The sequence below is a fragment of the Geotrypetes seraphini genome, chromosome 3, assembly GCF_902459505.1.
Source record: "Geotrypetes seraphini chromosome 3, aGeoSer1.1, whole genome shotgun sequence".
NCBI lineage: Eukaryota > Metazoa > Chordata > Amphibia > Gymnophiona > Dermophiidae > Geotrypetes > Geotrypetes seraphini.
The window spans coordinates 8,841,524-8,869,355 of record NC_047086.1 but is presented as its reverse complement, the minus strand read 5'-3'; the positions used below and the strand labels follow the sequence as shown (position 1 = coordinate 8,869,355).

Here is a 27,832-nt window from a genome sequence, read left to right as displayed (position 1 = left end):
AGGTGGATAAAGGGGAATCTATAGACATCATTTACCTTGACTTTCAAAAAGCCTTCGACAAGGTGCCACACGAGAGACTGCTTAAAAAGATATGGAACCACGGGGTACAAGGGGAGGTCCACCGATGGATCAAAAACTGGCTGGCAAACAGGAAGCAGAGGGTTGGCGTAAAGAGCCATTACTCAGACTGGAAGGGGGTCACGAGCGGAGTTCCGCAAGGGTCGGTGCTGGGACCGCTCCTGTTCAATATCTACATAAACGACCTAGAGGCGGGAACCAAGTGTGAGGTCATTAAATTTGCAGATGACACCAAACTATACAGCAGGGCTCAAACCAGGGAAGACTGCGAAGATCTCCAAAAGGATCTAACGCAGCTGGAAAAGTGGGCCGAAAAATGGCAGATGAGCTTCAACGTGGGGAAATGCAAGGTCATGCACGTGGGGAAAAAAAGCCTGATGTTCACATACAAAATGGGGGGAACACCACTAGGGGTCAGTAACCTGGAGAGAGACCTGGGAGTGATGGTAGACGCAACACTGAAGGCATCGGCGCAATGCGCCACAGCCTCTAGGAAAGCAAACAGAATGCTGGGTATCATTAAGAAGGGTATTACGACCAGGACGAAAGAAGTCATCATGCCGCTGTATCGTGCAATGGTGCAGCCTCATCTGGAGTACTGTGTCCAGTATTGGTCACTGTACCTCAAGAAAGACATGGCGGTACTTGAGGGAGTACAAAGAAGAGCAACTAAACTGATAAAGGGAATGGAAAATCTCCCATATACCGACAGATTGAAGCAGTTGGGACTTTTCTCCCTGGAGAAGCGAAGACTTAGAGGAGACATGATAGAAACCTTCAAGATCCTGAAGGGCATAGAAAAAGTAGACAGGGACAGATTTTTCAAATTAAGGGGCACCATGAGCACAAGGGGGCACTCGGAGAAATTGAAAGGGGACAGGTTTAGAACAAACGCTAGGAAGTTCTTTTTCACTCAGAGGGTGGTGGATACATGGAACGTGCTTCCAGAGGCTGTTGTAGACAAGAAAACATTAAATGGTTTCAAAGAAGGTTTGGATAGATTCCTAGAAGAAAAAGGGATTGAGGGGTATAGATAGGTATAGACCATTGCTCAGGCAATGGGCCTGATGGGCCGCCGCGGGAGCGGACCGCTGGGCAGGATGGACCTATGGTCTGCCCCAGCGGAGGCAACTTCTTATATTGACAGAGTGGAGGTGATTTAGAGAAGGACTTCTAAAAGAGTGCACTGTGAGATGTGACTTAAAGATTAAACTATGCACATCCTAGGAGACAGAAGAGACTTGAGAGATGACGTAGACATTCAGATACATGAAAGGTATAAGTGAAGCAAAGGCATTAAACCTTTTTCAGAGGAAGCAAAGTTCTAGAATTAGGGGTCATGATATGAAAACTCTGAGAAAGCATACACAGGAGCAATATCGGGAAACTAGCTTAAACCAGTGACACCAGCTCAATGTAACCAGCAGCTTTTTTCTTCACTGTGTTTCAAGCTTCTGGTTCCAGGTTCAATGCTAGGGTTTCTGGTGTCCCTCCTGCAACCTATCAGTTGATTGCCCCTTTGAGTCCAGCATTTTCCTTTTCTCTCCCTCCTTGGTCCAGTATTTCTCCATTCTCTCTTCCCCCATCTAGCTTTGTCCTTTCTTTTTTGCCTCCTTTCCCTCCCCCGTTCCGCAGTCAGCCGATGGCAAGCCTGTGAGCTATTTTGGTTTCTAATTTTGACATTTCTCACAGGGTAGGACAATTGGGTAGGGCAATTAGTAGGAAGACAATTGTCATATTGTACGATTTGTTGTCCTAACAATTGTCGGGATCCCATTAAACCTAGTTTGTTCCTCTTGTACTGCTCTCCGGTGGGAATCAGGGACATCTATGGGCCCACCTGACCTAATACCCTATATGCCCCACACTGTGGAAACAAAAATAAAATTATTATATGGTGAAAGCTATTGAAAACAGTGAAAGAATATAAATCCTATTTCCCAGCCATTAAAAATGTATCTTTTCCTACAGCTTACGGCTACCTTGCGTAACCTTGCTGATCTAGCTCAGTCAAGGCCTAAATTCCTGCACAGCGGTGCATTCTCAGAGCTCTGCGTGGCTTTAGAGCAGCAGATGAGTGACAAAGATGTCTGCACCAATATTGCTAGAATATTCAGGTATGTAAAACTGTCTTGAAGTTTTTCAGTGGGTTTTTTAAATATAATTCTTTATTGAATTTTCCATACTTCAAAAGTGTAATACATGAATATATAACACATAAATCATCAATTTAAACACATCCACTTACAATTATATATATATAACCACTCATTTCCCCCCCCCCCACTCAATGATTATACAATAAAACATAGCAACATTTATTTGCCCAGTAACCTTACCCTCTTCATATTAATAATATCTTCCCACCCTTCCTCCAACCCCAAGTGTAACTACTCTAGGGTCAAATTAGGACAGAAATATACCCCCCACCCTATTTTGGATGTGTATAAAAGTAAACAAAACCTGACTTATAATCAGAGACCTGCTATAGAGAAGTAACATACGATGCCAACGTATATTTTGAACATTTCATAGAATCCTATATAAATCAGTTATAAACACATTAGACCAAAGGATATTTGGTTGAGCTGTGACATACAGCCCTTGATAGTTCACTAATTTAATATATGTATTTTGCATATTGAAATGTTTTCAGTCCGTTCTATAAATTGACATCTCATTTTGGGTGCCATAAGGAGGCACACTTAGCACCAGTTCTGTCGGTATAGAGAAGGGTGACACAAATGATAAAAGGTTTCCTTATAATGAAAAGCTAAAGTGGCTAGGGCTCTCCAGCTTTGAAAAGAGATGGCTCAGGGGTGATATGACAGAGTTCTATGAAATAATGAGCGGAGTGGAGAGAGTAGGTGTGAATTGCTTGTTTACTCATTCCAAAATACTAGGGCTAGGGGGCATGCAAAGAAGCTACTAAGTATAACTATAGTTTTGCCGAAACCAAATAAAGAACCTATGTTGGTTTCAAATTACAGGCCTATTTCTTTAATTAATGTAGATGGAAAACTTTTAGCTAAGACATTGGCTTTACGCTTAGCCAAGTTTCTCCCTTTTATTATTGGTATGCACCAAACATTCTTCTAATAACACCAGGTTGGCTTTTCATATGTTATATTTAACAAAAGCCATGAAAGATCCGGCCTTTTCTGTATCCTTGGATGCAGAGAAGGCCTTTGATCGGGTGGAATGGACCTTCATGTATCAAGCAATGGATTGATTTGGTATAGGTTTGGGATTTATACAAATGATCCAAACTTTGTATAGCTCCCCTTCTGCTAGATTATATATTAATAATAATTTCTCGGAGCGTTTTAGTTTGCAGAGGGGAGTTAGACAAGGTTGTCCCTTGTCTCCTTTGCTCTTTGATATTGTTTTAGAACCCTTGTTATTAGCTATTCAACAAGTGAAGGAGATACAGGGTATTCCTTATTCAGGTCTGGAATATAAGGTCTCTGCTTATGCTGATGACATACTGTCTCATTTGAGGAATCCTGAAACAACCATTCCAAGTTTACTTGACTTGATAGAGAAATTTGGGAAATTTTCAGGATACAAGATAAATTGGAGTAAATCAGAAATTCTTCCACTTAATGTGCATTGTACAAAGGGTTTATTTGATCCATTCCCTTTTCTTTGGAAGGATGAAGGAATAAAATATTTAGGTATTTGGATAAAAAACATGCTGGAAAAAACAATAAAAGTAAATGAGAAATTTTTATTAACAGAAGGTAACAGAAATGTGTAAGCAATGGAATCCATTACATTTGTCTTGGTGGAGGAGAGTCCAAACTATAAAAATGATGATTTTGCTTGTGGTTTGTTATCAAATGGGTATGATACCAGTTTTTTTCAGAGGTCTTTTTATAAAAAATTAAATAGTATTCTTACAAAATTTATTTGGCTGGGTAAAATTGCTAGAATTGCTTTAGTGTCTCTACAAAAGCCAATTGCAGAGGGAGGGGTAAATTTTCCCAAATTTTATAGGTATCATCAATCCTATATTATGCGCCAGGGTATGTATTGGGTCCTCCCAGAGCTCATGGAGATGCTCCCAGATTGGTTGTGGTTGGAATAGAAACTCATGTCTCCTCTGCGATTATGCCATGTTCTCAGTATCAATATGCCTAGGTTATATTAAAAAAAAACCCAGAATATTAGTAGATACATGGAAAACATTAATAATAATAATAACTTTATTCTTCAATACCGCCATAATCTTGCGACTTCTAGGCAGTTCACATCAAAGAGAGCTGGACAATCAGCGAGTTACAATATGTAGGTAGTCAGTGAAATTATAGTATGTAGAAGCTTAAAAAAATTCAGCGAATTACAATGTACAGTTTGTTAAGAATTCCAGAGTGGACGGATTATGAAAAAATAGCAATGGAAAAAGTGTTTGGTGTGATTAAGATATGTGAGTAATTTAACACCTATTCCAACAAATCAAACTATATGGCTGAACTCCAAGATTCAAATTGGCGGATTTAAGGTCATCTGGAAGTATTGGATGATAGAAGGTACAGTATACGTATTTTAGATGATGTTATATCTAATGGTAAGCTGCTTGATTTTTCACAGTTGCAACATAAATTTGGTCTTAGTAAATCACAAAGTTTTAGATGGATGCAACTGAAGCAGGCCATTCAGATGGGGGTTCCCTGAATGGAAAAATCTCAATAGTCAATATAGTTTAGAGTTCTTGTGCTTTCAGGTGGACTCCCTGGGACACCAGGCCGCTCAGTGGTATACATTGATAGCTGGATTTATAAAAAGAAACCAAAAACTGGTCTTAGGGATATTTGGAGCATTGAGATTAAGCATTAAATTACTGCATCTCAATGGCCATGAATTTGGACTTGGAGGATGAGATGTACAGTGTCGGCATCTATGAGACAAACTTGATTTTTTTCTATTACATAGAGCTTTATGGACCCCAGTTTGGTTACAAAAGTTGGATAGCTCTAAGTCTAATAAATTTTGGCATTGTCGTCTTGAAGCAGGGACTTTAGATCATCTATTATTCTATTGTCCATTTATTTTGGCTTTTTGGAAATCAATATGGGGCCAAATAAATTGTTTGATAGAAAATCTGGTGGCATTGTCGTATGATGCTGTATTATTTGGCATGTCAATGAGGGCTAAGAGCCAAATATCTTCAAAAAATAATAAGCTTTTACTTATTATGACAGGAGTTGCCATACAACAGATTACAAGTGATTGGAAGAATTGGAATAGATCGAACTATAGTTTCAGGTGGAATTCTTTATGTCACATATATAAAATGGAAAGGGTAATAGCTACACAGCAGGCGTATTTAAAGAAATTTCAAGATGTTTGGGAGCCTTTAACAAATTATTGTAATGAATAGATACCATTTTTCCCTTAACAGTACATGTCCAAGATGGGGGGGGGGATAGAGTTTGGTCTTTCTATAACTGTAAGGAATGTTAGGAAATATTTTATTACATGATATATCTGTCATATTTTTGATATGCAAGAGAGGGAGGGAGGGTGATAAACTTTTTAAAATGGATTATTGTAGAATATTAAGTGTTGTATCTAAGTTTAAAAAATTTTATTTGCTGAGACACTTATTGTAAGTTTTAAAAATGAAAAAAGATTAAAAAATAATAATAATAAGGTTTCATAGATTTGCAGTTAACGTGCTAAAATCTGTGTAATGACAAATCATAACACCCTTTTGTAAACATGCTCCGTAGTTGACTATCCAAGATCACCCTAGCTCCCAGTGCTACTCTCAGCAACTAAGAACATAAGAATTGCCGCTGCTGGGTCCATCATGCCCAGCAGTCCGCTCATGCGGCGGCCCTCCGGTCAAAGACCAGCACCCTAACTGAGACTAGCCCTACCTGCGCACGTTCTTGTTCAGCAGGAGCTTGTCTAACTTTGTCTTGAATCTCTGGAGGGTGTTTTCCCCTATGACAGACTCCGGAAGAGCATTCCAATTTTCTACCACTCTCTGGGTGAAGAAGAATTTCCTTATATTTGTACAGAATCTATCCCCTTTCAACTTTAGAGAGTGCCCTCTCGTTCTTCCTACCTTGGAGAGGGTGAACAACCTGTCCTTATCTACTAAGTCTAAACCCTTCAGTACCTTGAATGTTTCGATCATGTCCCCTCTCAATCTCTGTTCGAGGGAGAGATGGCCCAGTTTCTCTAATCTTTTGCTGTACAGCAGCTCCTCCAACCCCTTAACCATCTTAATCGCTCTTCTCTGGACCCTTTCGAGTAGTACCCGTGTCCTTCTTCATGTACAGTGGGTGACCAGTGCTGTACGCAGTACTCCAGATGAGAGTGCACCATGGCCCGGTACAGCGGCATGATAACCTGTTCGTGTTTATGTTCTCTGTTCTTTTGTTACTAGTTTTATGTTGTCAAAAAAATAAATACCATGAAAGCTTGAACCAGTATATACTTTGAATCATGAGCCCTTTGATAACTCTTCATCAATTTCTATGCTTTTTTTTTACATCATCTAGTGGGAATATTGGTGTATCAAATAGGTATATATGATAAATGGTACTATGATTTAATAACTGCCAGGGCTTGAAGAGTCCAAGGTGTCTGGTAATGACCCATGCTTAGTGCTCTGCCACCCTCTAGGCCCAAGAAGAACCACCGAGTTTGAGAGGACCCAGGGATACCATGCTGTAAACATAAGAGATTGGAGCAAGGCAGGGAAGGGGAAATGAACCAGGAGAAGGGGATGGGAAGAGACTAAAGAAAAATGAGCATGATCAGTATCAGAAAGCTCAGACACACAATGAAGGGAAAAAATTAAGGAACCTTTTCCTCCCCCTGGCTCCTAAAAATGTTGGCTGGCACCCAAGTTCTGTAAATATCTTTGTACACTTCCCCCTCCGTATTCGCGGAGGTTAGGGGCAGAGCCAGCCTGCGAATATTAAAAAACCGCAAATAATATTTGGGCCGGTTCTGCCCCTAACCACTGCTTCTTCCCAACTATTTTAAGCCCTGTAAGCCCCCCCTTAAGCCTTACCTGGTGGTCTAGCGGGTTTTCGGGGCAGGAGCGATCTTCCCAAGCTCCTGCCCCGTGCAAATTGCTCACAGGAAATAGCTCGAGAGACAATGGGAGCTCAAGGCAGCCATTTCCTGTGAGTGATCTGAAAAATGAAAATGCATTTTTTGGTTTAAAACCGCAAATAAGCGAATCCATAGATACGGAATTCGCGAATACGGAGGGGGAAGTGTACTCCTAATAATTTCAGAAGTTTTGTGTAGTTGAGTATGTGTTTTTTTTCTCATTTGTTCTTTCTGGTTTGTATACAGCAAGCTTTCCTCATACAATGCTTGCTGCTTGGCTTTGGCTGACTGCTCCAAATGTTACGTCTCGCTCTTAGCTGCATTAAACAAACACCAGAAGAAGCAGGTCAGTTGTCTCATTTCATGCTTTTTACATTTATAATCCTCCTGTGCTTTCATTACTGTGTCTTTCCAAAGCCTGTTTCTACTGACCTACTTTCATATTCGTTTACTAGACACACAGAATTGTGATGGCTGGCAAAATTTCTAAGTTATAAACTATCAAACCAAAATAATTTAGGTGAACAAGTCAGTTGTTGTGGGTATCTTAGCACTGTACTGTCAATGATACGTTTGAGAGTTTGTCTTTCATGATTTGATTTGTACAATATACCCTGGTACACGTACAATAGGGAGAAAATTATTTAAAAACATAAGAATTGCTGCTGCTGGGTCACACCAGTGGTCCATCGTGCCCCGCAGTCCACTCACACGGTGGCCCTTAGGTCAAAGACCAATGCTCTAAATGAGTCAAGCCTTACCAGTTGGGCTCAGTGGGACACCTTACATGTTTAAAAGTTCCCCTTTTCTTTGGCTCTGCCATTTCGTTCTTCCCGGAGCAACTGAGGATCCCCTCGGGCGTGGGAGACTCCGCCCCTCACCGACGCTCCAGCCGCTGCCAGTTAAAAAGCTCAGCACCTAACAGCGCACAACCATTCGGCGCACCGTCTAAGGCGCACATCCCAATCTCCGTTTAAGGTGCAAGTCCCAATCACTTGCCACCAACAAATACCTGAAGAAAGATCAACTATCTAACCCCCAGGAAATCACCTACAACCTCATTCCCATCAGCCCCCTACACCTCCTATCTTTCACAATGAAAGCTATACCACAAACACAAACTATCCTACTGATCATCTTGCTCCTAACCAACTGGAAGGCTGCAGCAAACAACATCTCCCCAATACCAATTATTTCAACTACAAATAGAATTCACCACCCAGCAGGGAGAACCATTACAGGCAGAAATATAAACTCCCAGACCTGCATACACCACATCATCACACCAACATGGAGGAGAAGACCAACAAACCCTTCCAGAACTAAACCACACCCCCAACCAAGAGCACTTGTCTATCCAAAAGCAACAAATAGTGCGCAAACAGAATACACCACACTAACATGTGCCTAAATAAACATCAGAGCTCTAGGCCCAAAGACAGGATAAAAACCGAAAATCTAGACTGCCTCTTCATCACTGAAACCTGGCTAACCTCAGACTCGGACCCCAGGATAACAGAAGTTTGCCCAAAGGGATACAAGATAACAGTGGTCTGCAGGGGAAAAAAAAGAGGAGGAGGTCTAGGCATCTTAGTCAGAAACTCCCTAAACTTAAACATACTAGACAAAACGTCCACCCCATACATGAATCTACTAGCCTGCCAACTTTCATGTACCTCACTAAAAGGATCCATAACCTGCATGCTCTGCTACATAACACCAAGGAATTGGAACACAGCAAGACCAGAATTCAAAGATTTTATATACCGAAACTCACTAACGGCGACTTACAACCTAATCCTAGGAGATCTAAACCTCCATCTCGAAGACCATACCTCTAACCAAGTAGAAAACCTACTATCTTACCTCGAAGCCTTAACCTACAAGATCTTAGACCCACAAACCACACACGAGAAAGGTCACCAACTAGACATTGCAGCCTTCATGACCCAACAGCCCAGAGATTCAAATGGAAAATGGTCCAGATCCATCTGTTCAGACCATTGCACATACACCTTCAATATCAACTGGGCCAAAGGCAAAACCAAACCAAAATCCAAAGCTTAACCTACAAATCACATACATATATCAACCCTTCCAAATTCTGGAATAAAACAAACGCTGCAATCCAAGAATGTGACCGCAAAGACTTCATCTCACAGTGGTGCAATATAAGTACAACTACCTTAGACGAGCTATCCCCAATACAAACAAAAACCAGAATCAGCAGATGATCAGACAAATGGTTCCACAACAAACTACTCCTACTCAAAAGACATTGCAGACAACTAGAAAGAAAATGGAGAAAAATAACCAAGAACACACAAGAGCAGCATGGAAAAAAACTAAACCAACAAATACAAACTAAAACTAAAAGAAAAAAGAAGGACATACTAAACAAACCAAATAGGCATAGAAGCCCAAGACACAAAAAAAACTATTCCAATTACTAAAAGAACTCACAGACACCAAACCCTACCTAGCCAAAAACAACAACCCTCCCCCTTCAGCCACCCTTTTAGCTGAATACTTTAAAAACAAAATTACAACTGCCAGGACAAACTTTGCAGGAACCCCAACCCACCTAGAAGAGATCATAATGCCCCCCCCCCTCTGAAAAAGAATCTGCTGCAGCAGATAGAACCTGGTCCCACTTCTCCACAATACAATGGTCCGACCTTAACAAACTCTATAAAAAATACAGCCAAGCAGCTTGCGACCTCAACCAATGCCCTCCATACCTATTAAACACCTCCTGCCTAAAATTCCGCAATGGATACAAACCATGCTCACAGATGGCCTTTTCCCACAAGACCTCTCCGAAATCATTGTCACCCCGATCTTAAAAGACCTAAAAGGAGCAACAGATCAACCATCCAACTACAAACCCATAACCTCAATTCCATTATATGTCAAGCTAATGGAAGACCTCATAGCTAAACTCCTCACCAACTACCTAGAAAACCACAATTTGCTCCACCCTACACAGTCTGGAATCAGAACCAACTTCAGCACTGAGACACTACTAGGCTCCCTTCTGGACACAGCTAGACAACACCTCAGCACAGGCAAAAATAATGCTGATTATTGTACTAGATCTCACCGCAGAATTTGACCTGGTAGACCATGACATCCTGCTACAAATACTAGATACAATAGGAATCACAGGCAAAGTACACACATAGTTTCAAGAATTCCTATAATCCAGGACATACAGAATAAAGACAAACAAAGAAAAATCAGAACCATGGTCCAACCCCAAGGAACGCCATTATCCCCAACACTCTTCAATCTCTACATTGCATCCCTCGGCACCTGCCTAGACAAAATAGGCTTAACCTCCTATAGCTATGCAGACGAACGTATCATGAGGACAAATGAGTGGCTACAAGGATGGTGCCGGGACATGAACTTTGGATTTCTGAATCATGGAGAGACGCTGCAGGGACTTCAGGGACCAGATGGACTCCACCTGTCCACTAGAGGTAAGAACGTCTTCAGACACAGACTAGCATGCCTGCTTTGCAGGGCTTTAAACTAGGTAAGTTGGGGGAGGGTACCCACTCATATACCAGAGCAGTAAGTAACAATCATGATGAGGTGAGTCGTAACTCCGCTTCTAGGTCCGAGGTAAGTACACTCACTGCAAACAGTTCTCTAGGAGTCACATTGACTCAGATGGGAAATTCTCTATAGGGACGTATCAAACACAAGGTGTGGAGGGCTATGTATGTTAATGCACGCAGTTTAGGCAATAAAATTCTAGAATTGGAGACCGAAGTAATAAATGTTGACCTGGACGTAGTGGCAATATCCGAAACCTGGTTCACGGACTCTCATGGGTGGGACATGGCTATACCGGGCTATAACTTACTCCATCAAGACAGAGAGGGTAAGTTAGGAGGAGGGGTAGCACTATATATTAAAGAAGACATCAAAACGACAAGGATCACAGATGTCAAGTACACTGGGGAATCCCTCTGGGTGAACCTAGCCAGGAGCAAAGAAAAATGTCTATATCTTGGTGTGGTATATAAACCTCCAAAACAACTGGAGGACAAAGACACGGAACTAATTGATGATATTGAAAATATCACTTTACGAGGAGACGCTGTTCTGCTAGGGGACTTCAATATGCCTGATGCGGATTGGAACGCACTTTCAGCGACGACTAGCAGCAGCAGGAGGCTAATAACGTCCATGAAGGGAGCAAGACTTAAACAAATGGTGTTGCAGCCCACTAGGGCCCAGGTTATCCTGGTCCTGGTACTCACCAACGGGGAAAGCATCTCGGAGGTCTTGGTAGGAGATGCGCTAGCCTCCAGCGACCACAACATGGTACGGTTCAACCTCAGGAAAGGTCTCCCTAGATCAAACACAAAAACAAAGGTACTTCAATTCCGAGACACTGACTTTGAACGCATGGGAGATTTTGTCCATAGGGCACTGCAGAACCAAGCTGCGACGGATGATGTTGAAGTTATGTGGTCAACCCTGAAATCGACCATACATGAAGCGACAAGCCTCTACATTAGATCAGTAAATAAACGGCAGAGAAACAATAAACCCCAATGGTTTACCGCTGAGATCTCGTGCCTTGTTAAAGAAAAGAAAAAAGCATTTATTTCCTACAAACGAATGGAAGAAGTGGAAGCCAAACTAGAATATACAGCCAGGGCTGCAGCGATCAAAACGGCAGTCAGGGAGGCCAAGCTTCGAGTGGAAGAAAATCTAGCGAAGAACCTCAAAAAGGGAGACAAATCCTTCTTCAGGTACATTAATGACAGGAAAAGAAACACAAATGGATAGTACACCTAAAAAAACCAGATGGGAAGTACGTGGAATCAGACTCCGAAAAGGCTGAACTTCTGAATGAGTACTTCTGCTCAGTCTTCACCAAAGAGGCACCGGGTCACGGTCCACACTTACAGACAAAGCAAAGAGCAGAAGACCCGTTTTGGAATTTCAAGTTTACACCCGGAGACATCTACTGCGAACTGACAACACTCCAGGTGAATAAAGCCATGGGACCGGACAATCTACACCCCAGAGTACTCAGGGAGTTGTGTGATGTTCTGGCGGAACCGCTATCCGCACTCTTCAATCTCTCCCTCACTACGGGAAGAGTACCCATGGACTGGAAAACGGCTAACGTTGTTCCACTACACAAAAAAGGTTGCAGAGAGGAGGCTGCGAATTACAGACCGGTGAGTTTAACATCAATAGAAACATAGAAACATAGAAATTGACGGCAGAAAAGGGCCACAGCCCATCGAGTCTGCCCATACCAATGACCCACTCCCTGACTTCTACTCCCCTATAGATCCCACGTGAACATCCCATTTTCTCTTAAAATCTAACACGCTGCTGGCCTCAATCACCTGCTGAGGCAGCTCGTTCCAATGATCGACCACCCTTTCGGTGAAGAAATACTTCCTAGCATCACCTTGAAACTTCCCTCTCCTGATTTTCAGCGAGTGTCCTCTGGTTACCGAGGGCCCTGTAAGACTGAAGATATCATCTTTCACCTCTATATGCCCTGTGATATACTTAAAGGTCTCAATCATGTCCCCCCTCTCTCTTCGCTCCTCCAGTGAGTACATCCGCAATTTTTTTAGCCTTTCCTCATACGTGAGATCCCTGAGCCCCAAGACCATCCTGGTAGCCATACGCTGAACCGACTCAACTCTCAACACATCTTTCCGGTAGTGTGGTCTCCAGAATTGAACACAATACTCGAGATGGGGTCTCACCATGGATCTGTACAGTGGCATTATGACTTCAGGTTTTCTGCTGACAAAACCCCTCCGGATGCAGCCCATCATTTGTCTTGCCCTGGACGAAGCTTTCTCCACCTGATTGGCAGCCTTCATATCATCGCTAATGATCACTCCTAAATCACGTTCCACCGTGGTCCTGGACAAGGTTTCACCATTTAGTGAGTAAGTTCTGTGTGGATTTTTTTTGCCTAGGTGCATTACTTTACATTTTTTAGCATTGAAGCCTAGCTGCCAAGTTGATGACCACTGTTCCAGTTTCCGTAGGTCTTGCATCATAAAGTCAGGAACACTGCTTTTGCCTACTATGTTGCATAGTTTGGCGTCGTCGGCAAACAGTGATACTTTTCCTCTAAGCCCTTGGGTCAAATTTCCTATGAATAAATTGAATAGAATCGGCCCTAAGATGGAGCCCTGAGGTACTCCACTCGTTACTGCTGACGTTTTGGAGGGGGGTACCGTTTACCATCACCCTTTGAAGCCTACCATCTAGCCAATCCTTTACCCATGTAGTGAATGTATCCCCTAATCCCATTGATTTTAGTTTGTTCAACAGCCTGCGGTGTGGGACGCTATCAAAAGCTTTGCTGAAGTCCAAATATATCACATCCAGGGACTCCCCGGCATCCAGATGACTGGTCACCCAGTCAAAGAAGTCAATCAGATTAGATTGGCAGGACCTTCCCCTGGTAAATCTGGGTTGGTGTGGATCTCGTAAATTTTCTTCGTCTGGAATTTCGTCTCTGCTTGATCAGTGTTTCCATGAGTTTGCACACTATGGATGTAAGACTCACCGGTCTGTAATTTTCTGCCTCTGTTCTGCAGCCCTTTTTGTGGAGTGGAATTACGTTAGCTGTTTTCCAGTCTAGGGGTACTTTTCCCGTGCGCATGGATAGATTGAAGAGCACGGATAGTGGTTCAGCCAGAACTTCACTCAGCTCTCTGAGTACCCTGGGGTGTAGATTGTCAGGTCCCATGGCTTTGTCTACTTTGAGTCTTGAAAGTTCATGGTAGATGCTACTGGGTGTAAACTCGTAATCATGAAACAGGTCATTTTGGCTGTCTCTTAACTGTAGTTGCGGACCAGCTCCCGGCGCTTCACAGGTGAATACTGAGCAGAAGTATTCGTTTAGCAGTTCTGCCTTGGTATAATCAGATTCTGCGTAGTTTCCGTCTGATTGCCTAAGGCGTACTATCCCATCTTTGTTTCTCTTCCTGTCGCTAATGTACCTGAAAAAGGATTTGTCCCCTTTTTTAATATTCCATGCTAGATCTTCCTCTGTTTGAAGTTTGGCTTCACTCACTGCCTTTTTGACAGCCTTAGATCTGGCCAGATAGTCTTCTTTTGCCTCTCTTTTCTCAAGATGTTTGTAGGTGATAAATGCTTCTTTTTTCTTTTTAATGAGGTCCGAAATGTAAACTCATGGAAACACTAATCAAACGAAAAATAGACACGATCCTGGATGAGGAGAATCTAAGGGATCCCAGTCAACATGGATTCACCAAGGGTAGGTCCTGCCAATCCAATCTCATCAGCTTCTTTGACTGGGTAACAAGGAAGCTGGACTCGGGAGAATCCCTGGACGTAGTGTACCTGGACTTCAGTAAAGCATTCGATAGCGTCCCTTACCATAGGCTGTTGAGCAAGATGAAATCGTTGGGATTGGGAGAAACGCTAATTGTATGGGTCAAGGACTGGCTAAGTGGTAGACTTCAGAGAGTGGTGGTTAACGGTACCCTCTCTAAAACGTCAGAAGTGACAAGCGGAGTACCGCAGGGCTCAGTCTTGGGCCCTCTACTTTTCAACTTATTCCTAGGGGACCTGACTCAGGGGCTTCAAGGTAAAATAACACTATTTGCCAACAACGCCAAATTATGTAACATAGTGAGCAGCTCCAATTTACACGATAGTATGACACAGGACCTGTTTTTGTTGGAACATTGGTCTTCGACCTGGCAGCTAGGCTTCAACGCCAAGAAATTTAAGGTCATGCACCTCTGCAGTAGAAAACCGTGCAGAACTTACACCTTAAATGGTGAGACCTTAGCTAGGACTGTGACAGAACGAGATTTGGGAGTGACTATCAGTGCAGACATGAAAGCTGCCAATCAAGTGGAGAAGGCTTCATCTAAGGCAAGACAAATGTTGGGTTTCATCCGCAGAAGTTTCGTCAGCCGGAAGCCTGAGGTCATCATGCCGTTGTACAGAACCATGGTGAGACCACATCTGGAATACTGTGTGCAATTCTGGAGGCCACATTACCGTAAAGATGTGCTAAGAGCAGAGTCGGTTCAGCGGATGGCCACCAGGATGGTCTTGGGGCTCAAGGATCTCTCATACGAAGAGAGGCTGAACAAATTGCGGCTCTACTCTCTCGAGGAACGCAGAGAGAGGGGAGACATGATTGAGACGTTCAATATATCACTGGGCGTATCGAAGTGGAAGAAGACATTTTCCTTCTCCAAGGACCCTCAGCCACAAGAGGGCATCCGCTTAAAATCAGGGGCGGGAAATTTCAAGGTGACACCAGAAAGTATTTCTTCACTGAAAGAGTAGTTGAACATTGGAACAAGCTTCCGATACAGGTGATTGAGGCCAACAACGTGCCAGATTTTAAGGGCAAATGGGATGCCCATGTGGGATCCCTGAGAGGGTGAATGTAAGGATGGGTCATTTGGAGTGGGGGCTCTAGAGCAGACTTAGGGGGTGGGTCTGTGGAGTGGGCAGACTTGATAGGCTATAGCCCTTATCTGCCGTCATTTTTCTATGTTTCTATTCTTCCTTTTCATCAGCCAATGCCCACCATGACAGACACACTGCACAGAACTCTAGAAACAGTGGCAACATGGATGAAAGACCACAAACTAAAACTGAACCCAGAGAAAACAAAATTCATACTTCTCGAAAAAAAATAAAACCCCAACCATAACAAACCTAGTAATAAACTCAATCATATACATTACATTACATTAGGGATTTCTATTCCGCCATTACCTTGCGGTTCAAGGCGGATTACAAAAGGTTAATTTAAAAACAGAGTTACAATGATTAGCTAGAGAGGTAGGTTGTAGATCTTATAGACATTTAGCGGGTTGTTGAGGGTGAGGTGGTTTGTAGTAGAGTTGATAGGTGGTCAAAGTGGAGGTTCTTTTGTTATTATTAGTGAGTAATGGGTAGATCGATCGTCAGTTTTGGTGTTACTAAGAGGTCGTGATGTTATTGCTGCTTCAGGAATTTCTTGAAAAGTGTGGTCTTTATTTCCTTTCTGAATGTCCTATAGTCTGGGGTGGTCATCAGAAGGTTGGAGATTTGGTTGTCCAGTCTTGCGGCTTGAGTGGCTAGTAGGCCGTCTTGTAGTCTTGTTCTTTTTACTTCCTTGATTGGGGGGGGTATGAATGGGGAGTGCGTTTTTCTGTGTCTGGTAGTGGGTGCTTGGATGAGGCGATTGTTCAAGTATGATGGGCTGTCTCCGTGTATGGTTTTAAATAATATGCAGTAGAATTTGAATTGGATTCTTTCTTGGATTGGAAGCCAATGTGAGTTGATGAAGGCATCCGTAATGTGGTCATGTTTTTTCAATGAGTATATGAGTCTCAAAGCTGTATTTTGGATTGTTTGGAGTTGTCTAATCGTAGTTGCAGGGCAAGGAAGGAAGAGGATGTTGCAGTAGTCCAATATACCCAGTATTAGAGATTGTACTATAAGTTGAAATTGTGTTCTTTCAAAGAATTTTCGGACTTGTCTCAGGTTTCTCATGATTGCGAATGATTTCTGAATTGTTTTATTTATTTGCGGTTGCATAGTGCAGCATCTGTCTATGGTCATGCCAAGTAGTTTTATGGTGGTTTGGATGGGATATTTGATTGCGTTTATCTCTAAGTTGGTTGTGGTTTGGATCTTGTCATTTTCGAGAAGGATGAATTTGGTTTTGTCTTGGTTGAGTTTAAGTTTGTGATTTTTCATCCAGGTTGTGACTGTTTCAAGTGTTTGGTGAAGTTTGTCTGTCATGGTAGGTTTGGAATGATCGTATGGGATGAGGATGGTGATGTCGTCAGCATAACTATAGGTGGTTATGCCCAGATTGTCCAGATGCGTTCCTAGAGAAGCAGTGTAGAGATTGAAGAGGGTAGGGGATAGTGGAGATCCTTGTGGTACGCCGCAGGGGTTTGACCAGGATTCTGACTTTTCTTTGTTTGATTTTACACTGTAGGTTCTGAGTTTTAGGAATCCTTCAAACCAGGAGTAAACTTTATCTGAAATACCCACTGCGTCTAAGATCTGTAGAAGGATGTTGTGATCCACTAAGTCGAATGCCGCAGTTAAGTCCAGTTGTATGAGAAGCATTCAACCCACTCTAAAACTTCTGGGAATGACGATAGACAGATGCTGCACCATGCAACCACAAATCAACAAAACAATACAGAAATCATTTGCGGTCATGAGAAACCTAAGGCAAGTTGGAAAATTCTTCAACAGAAAACAATTCCAGCTCATGGTCCAGTTCCTAGTCCTAGGTCTCCTTGACTACTGCAACATCCTATATCTCCCCTGCCCCGCAACAATGATAAAACAACTACAAACAGTACAAAACACAGCCTTGAGACTAATCTATTCACTAAGGAAACACGACCACATCACCGAGGCATTCCTCGACTCACACTGTCTCCCAATTCAAGCAAGAATACTATTTAAATTCTACTGTCTATTATTTAAATCCATAAATGGTGACAGCCCAGCCTATTTGAACAACCACCTAATCCAAACTACCACAACCAGACATAGGAGAACCCAGACACCATTCACATACCCTCCAATCAGAGACATCAAATGGGAAAAAAAACCTACGATGGCCTTCTAGCCACACAGGCAGCAAAACTAGACCACCAACTCTCCAATCTACTAATCGCGACCCCAGACTATAAAACTTTCAGAAAAGAAATAAAAACCCTGCTATTCAGGAAATCCATGAAGACTAACTAACACCCTATGAAACATTTCAATCTTCTGAAGCAATCCACTCTACTCTGTAACACCTTTGGACATGTCCAGAAATCCTCTTCTGTAATCTGCCTTGAACCGCAAGGTAATGGCGGAATAAAAATCACTAATGTAATGTTCTGGTTCAGCAGGAACTTGTCTAACTTTATCTTGAATCCCTGGAGGGTGTTTTCCCCTATAACAGCCTCTGGAAGAATGTTCCAGTTTTCTACCACTCTCTGGGTGAAGAACTTCCTTACATTTGTACGGAATCTATCTCCTTTCAACTTTAGAGAGTGCCCTCTCATTCTCCCTACCTTGGAGAGGGTGAACAATCTGTCTTTATCTGCTAAGTCTATTCCCTTCAGTATTTTGAATGTTTCGATCATGTCCCCTCTCAGTCTCCTCTTTTCAAGGGAGAAGAGGCCCAGCTTCTCTAATCTCTCACTGTACGGTAACACCTCCAGCCCCTTAACCATCTTAATCGCTCTTCTCTGGACCCTTTCGAGTAGTACCGTGTCCTTCATGTACGGCGACCATTGCTGGACACAGTACTCCCAGGTGAGGGCACACCATGGCCTGGTACAGTGGCATGATAACCTTTTCTGATCTGTTCGTGATCCCCTTCTTTATCATTTCTAGCATTCTGTTTGCCCTTTTTGCCGCCGTCGCACATTGTGTGGATGGCTTCATCGACTTGTCGATCAGAACTCCCAAGTCTCTTTCCTGGAAGGTCTCTCCAAGTACTGCCCCGTGCATCCTGTATTCGTGCATGAGATTTTTGTTACCGACATGCATCACTTTACACTTATCTACGTTGATCCTCATTTGCCATGTCAATGCCCATTTTTCGAGCTTGATTATGTCACGTTGCAGATCTTCGCAATCCCCCTGTGTCTTCACTACTCTGAATAACTACGTATCGTCTGTAAATTTAATCACCTCACTCGTCGTACCAATGTCCAGATTGTTTATAAAGATGTTGAAGAGCACGGGTCCAAGCACCGAGCCAGTGAAAGTAATAGTAATAATAATGACGTGAAACAACAAGCATAAGGAACCGGCAAATATCACCGGTCTAACGCTTGATAGACTGGTTCACAATGCGGGACCAATTACCCGCTTGAGACCACACACCATCATAGGATGCGTCTGTGTGCAATTAATCAATAAATGAAACATGAATATCAAGACATGATAGAAACCTTCAAGATCCTGAAGAGTATAGAAAAGGTAGACAGGGACAGATTTTTCAGATTATGGGGAACCACAAGTACAAGGGGGCACTCGGAGAAATTAAAAGGGGACAGGTTTAGAACAAATGCCAGAAAGTTCTTTTTCACCCAGAGGGTGGTGGATACATGGAACGCGCTTCCGGAGGCTGTGATAGGCCGGAGCACGTTACAAGGCTTCAAAGAAGGTTTGGATAGGTTCCTAGAGGATAAAGGAATTGAGGGGTACAGATAGGAGTAGAGGTAGGTCATAGTGATAGTCTGGGACCACTGCTCAGGCAGTGGGTCTGATGGGCCGCCGCAGGAGCGGACCGCTGGGCGAGATGGACTTCTGGTCTGCCTCAGCAGAGGCAACTTCTTATGTTCTTAAGTGCACAATAACTAAATTTAATTTTTTTTTTTAAATTCTTTATTCATTTTTAAAAACTTACAATAAGTGTATCAGCATATAAAAACATTTAAACTCAGATACAACACTTAATATTCTGTAAAAATCCAGTTCAGAATTTATCTCCCCCTCCCCTCTAATCAATAACAATCTTTAAACACAGAAAAACATAATTCTTAATTTTAAACTTGTTAAAGAGGCAATTTAGACACTATAAAAATATTTAACATGTGGAACTCCAAAGAGAACAACGCCTTCTCTTGAAAAAAGTTTTGGAAAAAAGCACTTGGCTGATTTCTCCAGCGATTAAGCTTTCTTGATGACTGAGGTTACTCATTAGAATTGTAAACCTTGAGGCAAGGTTCGATTAGAGCTGGTTTCAGGGACTGAAGATGCCCTTTCTTCAGGAACCAAAGCTGACCGCAATGCCAACTGTGGTGCCGACAACTTTGAAATGGCTACCAGGAAACGAGAGTGAGCATTTGAGATTTATTATTGTTTTGTGGTATTGCCTATCTCCGCAGAGGAAATCTATACAGCAATCAGTAGGGAACAGGAATTCTGTTCCTTAGACAAAACAATCGGTCAGACTTAGGGAAATTCAGGGTAATTCATAAAGAAAGCTGCAGCAGAGCCTGGTCAAGAAATTATGGTGCCCATCCCTAACCAGTTCCCTCTTCCCTCCTCTGATGCTACTGCCTGGTCTGACATGACCTGGCTCCTGGCTGGTGCTGGCTCTATAGGTCAGCATCAAGTCACCACATGACCTATCCAGTCTGCCCATCCATGCCATTTACTCTCCCTTCGTCTTCCTTGAAGATTCTACGTGCTTATCCCACACATTCTTGAATTCAGATAGTCTTCCTCAACGGAAATGATCCTCTCTTGTAAATGTGATAATCATTTTGGGGTAAATATTCAAGGTACCCTATGTTGTTACAAAGCTATGGATATTTTGCTTCCACTGCATGTCATTTTTACCATTAAAAAGGATGTGCTGAGTTTTGATTATTTATCCAGTTTTCTATACCATTCTCCCAGGTAGTGCTGCCTGATTTCTGATTCAAATCGATTCACTGATTCACTTTGGGTGAATCAATTCAAATCGATGTGATTTTTTAAAAAAATCAGCCTGTCCGATTCAGTGATCAACCCTCCTCCCCTTGCCTTCCTAAAGCAGGAGCAGCACGAGGGGGGAGGGTCAGTCGTGTAGAGCTTCAGAAATCCTGGTTTTACCTTGTTCCATGCTTTGGCGCTCTTTGCTGCATCATCTGGCTTCCCTCCTGGCTTCCTGCTCTTACCACAGCCTGCAGAGAGGATTGCCGATGCTCTACGTGATCCATGCAGGCTACCACCGTACTCAGAAGAACATTCTCTGTGATGTGGTCCTGCCCCTCCTCTGACATCAGGGGTAGGATCACATCAAAGAGAACGTGCTTCTGAGGACAGTGGAAGCCTGCAAGGATCGTGTAGAGCACTGGTGATCCTCTCTGCAGGCTGCAGTAAGAGTGGGAGGCCCGGGGGAAGCCAGAGGACTTGCAAAGAAGGATAAGGGAACAAACAGGCTTTCGGGGGGGGGGGGTGCCCTGGTCTAGAAGTACACGGAGGGAAGGGAGAAGGGTTACTGCTGGACAGGGAGAGCAGAGAAGGGAAAAGGGGTACTGTTGGACAAGGAAAGCAAGGAAGGGAGAAGGGGAGCAAGGAAGGGAGAAGGGGTACTACTGACAGGGAGAGCAGGGAAGGGAGAAAGGGTAGTGCTGGATAGGGGGAGCAGGGAAGGGGGAATGAGTACTGCTGGACAGGGGGAGCAGGGAATGGAGAAGGGGTACTGCTGGACAGGAGGGAGGTAAAAGGAAGGGAGAAGAGGTGCTGCTGGACCTGGCAGAAAGGGAGGGAAAGGAAAGGTGCTACACACTGGAGGGGAGGGTGAGATGGTGCATGGGGAGAGAGCATGTTGGGTTGGTGGGTGGGAAGGAAGGATGCCACTGAGGAAAGAGGCAAGGACAGAGAGAGAAAGCATGCAGGAGGCAGAAAGTATTGGACTCATGGAGAGGGTGAGATAGATGGGGAGGCAGAAAGGAGGGAAAGGAGAAATGTTACACTGGGGAAAGGAGGGAGAGATGCTGGATGAAAGGGTAGTTGAGAAAAGGAGAGATGGTGGATCTGGGGAAGGTGGGGTTCATCGCTGCAGCTGCATGGATGGAGATGAAAAAGGGAAGATGCCAGACCTCTGGGGGAGGGATGGGAAATGGAAGGGGAGGACAGAGATGGAAGATGGATGGTTAGCACAGAGAAAGAAGAAAGGAGACCCTGGCAAGCAAGTTATCAGAAGACAACCAGAGCCTGGGACCAACAAGATTTGAATAATGACAACAAAAGGTAGGAAAAAATAATTTTATTTTCTGTTTTGTGATTACAATATGTCAGATTTGAAATGCGTTTCCTGCCAGAGCTGGTGTTAGACCGCAAACATGAGCTAGGATTTAATAGAGAGAGGAAAAGTCTTTTTTGTTTGTTTATTTTTGTTTACACCACAGCGCCAGTGTGGGTAGGAGAGGGCAAAGGGAGTGAAGAGGCTATAAAAGGGGTGAAGAGGCTATAAAATAAACCCACTAGGATGTTTTATAAAAACACCCAATTGGGCAGGAAAATCGAATCGAATCGAAAAATTGATTCAATAGGCTGAATCGATTCAAATCGAATTTTTTTTCCTGAATTGGGCAGCACTACTCCCAGGGGAGCTCAGAACGGTTTACATGAATTTATTCTGGTACTCAAGCAGTTTTCCCTGTCTGTTCAGGTGGACTCACAATCTATCAATGGGGGGATTAAGTGACTTGCCCAGGGTCATAAGGAGTGAAGGGTGCTGAGGCTGTAGCTTTAACCACTGCACCACACTCCACCCTTAGGAAAACCTCCAAACAATGTACGTAGAAGTGTGCTTGTCACTGAATAATGTACCTCCATAATCAGAGAACTGAAAGGACCCAACTGTCTTGTTACGTATGGGTACTATTGACATAGAAAAGTGAGGGAATGCTAGGAGCATGTGGAAAGTTGAAAACAGGGTAGTATTCTCAGAAAAGCTCCCTATTCCATGTCCAAAGGTCTGCAGTCTCCGTTTGTGGCTAAGATGATGGTGCAGAGAGGAAGGATTTAGATTTGTTGGAACTGGGCAACATTCAGGGACAGAAATGAGCTTCACTTTAACTGGCGAGGGACCAGGCTACTGGCACTAGTGTTTAAAAAGGAAAGAAAGCAGCTTTTAGACTACAGCCTGGGGTAAAACCAATAATTATTCAAGAGCACATATTTCAGAGTAAGATGTTTTGAAGGATACTGTCAAAACTGGCTGCTTTTAAGTAAAGAGTAGACAAAACTTGAGCAATTGACAATAATCCCAGTAGTAAATATAAACAAAAAGACATACTTTGAAATATCTGTGTACATATGCTAGAGGTCTAAAAACATAAGATGGGAGAATTTGAGTATTTAGTACTGATTGAAGAGGTAAATATAATAGGCATCTGATGAAAGGAAGGTTACTTTGGGCCACAGTGGTACTGGGAAGGGTCAGATTAAGTTCAGCTGAAGCCTTACGTACAGTCCAACACTGGCTCTTCCTTTGCGTAACTGAAAGGACATTAAGACTCGATCAGTACTGAAACATCATATATATTTATAATGATTAGAAAAACACTGAAATTCATGTTAGATAATGGGTGTAGCAGTTATTTGCTTATGTCCCAACCTCCAATTTTGGCAGAATAGAAATGAGATAATCGTATGAGCTTACCTAGTATGCATGTACAGTACATTTCCTTTCCAAACTGCTAACCATCGTTTTAACGATGTAAGTATATATGCACTCTTTTATCCACATAATCTGATATTCATACCTACTGTGGGCTAGTACCTTGTCTCTGAGGATAGGCTGGATTTATCTAGGCTGAAAAGGACACTGCAGTTAGTTGCCTTTTAACAATTTCCATGTCTACCAGTAAGCATTGTAAGTATGAGCCTGCTGTACTACTTACAACTGGGAGCTTGGAAAAATGATACTCATGTATTTTCTTCTAGGATTTAGTGGTCCGTATTCTCTTCATCCTTGGCAACTTAACAGCAAAGAACAGCCAGGCCCGTGAGCAGCTTTTCATGGAAGAAGGCAGTGTTGACTTGCTGCTTTCATTATTCCACACTTACTACAAACTCGACAGGGGCGAGAAACAAATGAAAGGAGATGGAAGAACAAAGGACAAACCTGAAAAGCTTCCTTCTGCACTGGAAGATATTCTTATTAAACTGATCAGAGTGCTTGCCAACATATCCATCCATCCCAACATTGGAGCAGAACTTGCTGCTTCTGAAAAATGTGTAGCACTGCTCATTACAGTACTGAGTAAGAACTTGGTTTTACTTTATTTTTCATTTTTTCACAGTTAAGATGTCTAGTAACTTTTCATGCCTTGTCTTTCCAAGAGTGATCTACCCATGAATCTTGCAGCATTTTCATTCGCATGACAGACAGTAAGCAATAATCTTATATTCTAGTGCAATAATCATATCATTCCTGAGCTCTTGGCTTGTCAACCCCTTCCTGCGAGATTTGTGTAGAGAGCCTCATTAGCATTTTCTTTGCTCTGCCCCCCATCACTCTGGACTGTCCTGTACCTCCTCACTTTGTCTCTCTATGCACAAGATTGTCTGTTCTGCTCAAATTTATTTTTCATGTAATTCAAGCTTTTTTCATCCGATCATGAGGCTTTTTGTTGGTGCCACAGAGGCTTCCTGCTTGGCTGCAGGAGAGCTTACACTCTGAGATCAGAAGTTTGTAGCCAAGGGGAAGACTGCTTTGCAGTGCACCCACTTGGCTGGCCTGCTCTAAAAGTCTGAGAGCTCAGGGACTGGTCCTTTGGGAGCAAGGCTTTCCTCAGATTCTGTCTGCAGTGGGCCAAGGCACGCAAAAGATCTTAGGGAGTGAAAAACTTATGTGCACAACAGAAGAGCAGGACTTGGGTGTGATTGTATGTGATGATCTTAAGGTGGCCAAACACTTTGAAAAGGTTCGGCAAAAGCTAGAAAGATGCTAATTTGCATAGGGAGAGGTATGGCCATCAGGAAAAAGGAGGTATTGATGCCTCTGTATAAGACTCTGGTGAGACCTCATTTAGAATATTGTGTACAATTCTGGAGGCCACACCTTCAAAAAGATATAAAAAGGATGGAGTCGGTCCAGAGGAAGACTACTAAAATGGTGTGTGGTCTTCGTGATAAGGCATATGGGGACAGACTTAAAGATCTCAATCTGTATACTTTGGAGGAAAGGCAGGAGAGGGGAGATATGATAGTTGTTTAAATACCTACATAATATAAATATGCATGAGTCGAGTCGCTTTCATTTGAAAGGAAACTCTGCAATGAGAGGGCATAGGATGAAGTTAAGAGGTGATAGGCTTAGGAGTAATCTAAGGAAATACTTTTTTACAGAAAGGGTAGTAGATGCGTGGAACAGTCTCCTGGAAGAGATGGTGAAAAGAGACTGTGAATGAATTCAAGAGGGCTTGGGATAGGCATGTGGGATCTCTCAGAGAGAGAAAGAGATATGGGTTACTGTAGATGGGCAGACTAGATGGACCATTTGGCCTTTATCTGCCGTCGTGTTTCTATGTTTCTATACATGGCATCAGAGAGATAAGAAGCTCCCAGCTCAATCTTAGCCACTTCCTTATCCACTAAGGATCAGCCAGCTGACTTGTGGTCAAGAACTCTCTCAGATCACCAGAAAACAAGCCCGGGCCACTAGACCGCCACAAAGTGCCGCCAGGGCAGCCACATCAAAACTTTGAGCAGAGTCTCCATTTTACAGTCCTGAGGGTCTCTCAGGGCTGAACCACCTTCAACCGGCACAGTATGTCTGTGTGCGATAGCTGAGACCACCGCAGCAACCACAGGAGACTTAAAATATCTATATCGCCATCAGGGATTGGGTAGAGTCTCACCAAGGACCGCACTATGCGAAAAAGCACATCCGGAACTTGTTTCCACTGAGCATGCACTACATCTTGAATATGCTGATGCATAGGGAAAGAGCTGGATGCTGACTGGATCCCTCACAGGAGAGGGTCCACAACATGAGGGGGTCCTTAACTTCCTCTTCAAAGTGTAAAACCAAATACAACTGAAAAATGAGCTCCTACAACTCATCCTGGAGAAAAGATGCACACAACAGATGTGTCCTCACTAACCGGTGCCTCTAAAAGATCTCCACTGAAAAAATCAGGCCTCCCTGACAGATCTGTAAGGTTCTCGCCAAGATCCAAGTCCTCATCTGGAGAAAACTGATCATCTATAAAAGAATCCTTGTCCCAAGACACCTGTGGCCACTTAGATAATGACTGAGGGGGTTGAACAGAGGCAGCAGGAGATTAAACGGGGGCGGTTGTGGAAGGAACACCCCCCACAAAGGACTCCGCGACCCCCGATATCAAAGCAAGACCCCATCCGCCTTTAAATAAGCCACTTATCCACGTTGAACCTCACCTGCCATGTTGCGGCCCATTTCTCGAGTGTGTTTATGTCACGTTGCAGATGTTCGCAATCCTCCCGCACCTTCACTACTCTGAATAACTTCGTATCGTCTGCAAATTTAATCACCTCACTCATCGTACCAATTTCCAGATCGTTTATAAATATGTTGAAGAGCATGGGTCCAATCACCAAACCCTGCGGTACTCCACTTGTGACACTTTTCCAGTCCAAGTATTGTCCATTTACTCCCACTCTGTTTCCTATCCGCCAGCCAATTTTTAATCCACCTGAGTATTTCACCCTCGATTCCATGGCTTGCAATTTTTCAAAGTAGTCATGCATGCGGAACCTTGTCGAAAGCCTTCTGAAAATTCAGATATACAATGTCGACTGGGTCACCCTTGTCTATCCGCCTGTTTACTCCCTTAAAACTTGATAAGATCTTTTGCTCAAAAATCCCTGAAACCATTTTAAGACATTACCAGAAATTCCAATTGACTCTAAACAATCAGGATAGCATGATCGGCTAAATCAAAGGCACTACTTAAATCTAGTTGCAAAACTAGTGCGCTTGTACCTTGACTAAATGAACTAAGGAGAAAATCTAACAATGAAGTGATAACTGTTTCAGTACTAAAGCAAGATCGAAAACCTGACTGGTTTTCCTGCAGTATGCTGAATTTATCCAAATATGCTACCAAATCCTCCACCAGCTTGACAAACAAGGGAATACTTGCAAATGTCAACGTGATAGATTCCTTGGGATTTTTTTACAATCGGTGTAGTCAAAATCTGACCTAAATCCTCGGGAAATGTACCACTCAATAATAAAGAAGAGACCCAGTTGTACAACTTGGCTTTAAAAGTGACTGGAGCAACTTTCATAATATTTGGTAGGCAGCAATCTAATCTGCAATGAGAATTAACGTACTTGATGTGAAATTATACCAGTGCATATCCACCCTGGGTTTCTCTTTGCATTGGGGAAATTCAAATGATTGTGGAGGCCGATAGTTTAGTTCTCAGATTATTAATTTTGTTGTTAAAAAAACTCAGCCAAGGCATCTGCAGATGGGGAAGAGTATAGAGTTAAACAAGAACATGCCTGTGTATCATAAAGATTGTTAACTAGTTCAAAAAAATTTCTACTATTAATGTTTGATGTGCCAATTTTTTGATCATAAAAATTAGTACGTTTCTCTATAATTAATTTTTTATAATCTTTTAGTTTACGTCTCCAATCTACCTTCGCTATCTCCTGATTTCAACCATAATCTTTCCAGTTTCCATAACTCCCGTTTCACTATTCCCAATTCTGCATCAAACCAACCATCCAAATTTTTTTGTCTCATTCTCCTTAATTTAATAAATGCCATTTTATTTAATATCTGCGTACTCGTATTGGTCCAAGAATCAACAAAAGAAGAGTCTAAATCTGAATTTGAGATTATATCATAATGTGACCAGAATTCCACTGGGTTCACCAAGCCTCTGCTGGCTACAACTTTCTTGTTCCTTTTTGTCTCCTTAGATTTAGTTTGAGATCGTCTTACTTGCCTGCTAAGTTGGAAATTACATAGTCAGTGGTCTGACCATAGAGAATCAGTCCAGTTGGCTTGCTTCCAATAAATCTTGGGATTAACTAATTCTTTAGAGGAGAAAGTAACTTTTTGACGGGTCTTTTCTGGGGCTGGCTTGAAAAAGTCTAAAGAAGAGATGAAGGATAATAGATCTTTAGTATCACCCCGGTCTACCTGCTAAAGATGAATATTCA

At 42.7% G+C, this 27,832-nt stretch overlaps 1 protein-coding gene across 5 annotated transcripts in view; it reads left to right on the top strand.

The window, feature by feature from the left end:
• The window catches only part of ARMC2 (armadillo repeat containing 2), a 179,442-nt gene that overhangs the window by 98,889 nt on the left and 52,721 nt on the right, over positions 1–27,832 (top strand). For all 5 annotated transcript variants that reach the window (XM_033936137.1, XM_033936136.1, XM_033936138.1 and 2 more), the window contains exons 11-13: positions 2,050–2,195; positions 7,402–7,501; positions 23,611–23,929. In XM_033936137.1, coding sequence (XP_033792028.1) covers positions 2,050–2,195; positions 7,402–7,501; positions 23,611–23,929 — 565 coding nt within the window. The remainder of the gene's footprint in view (positions 1–2,049; positions 2,196–7,401; positions 7,502–23,610; positions 23,930–27,832) is intronic.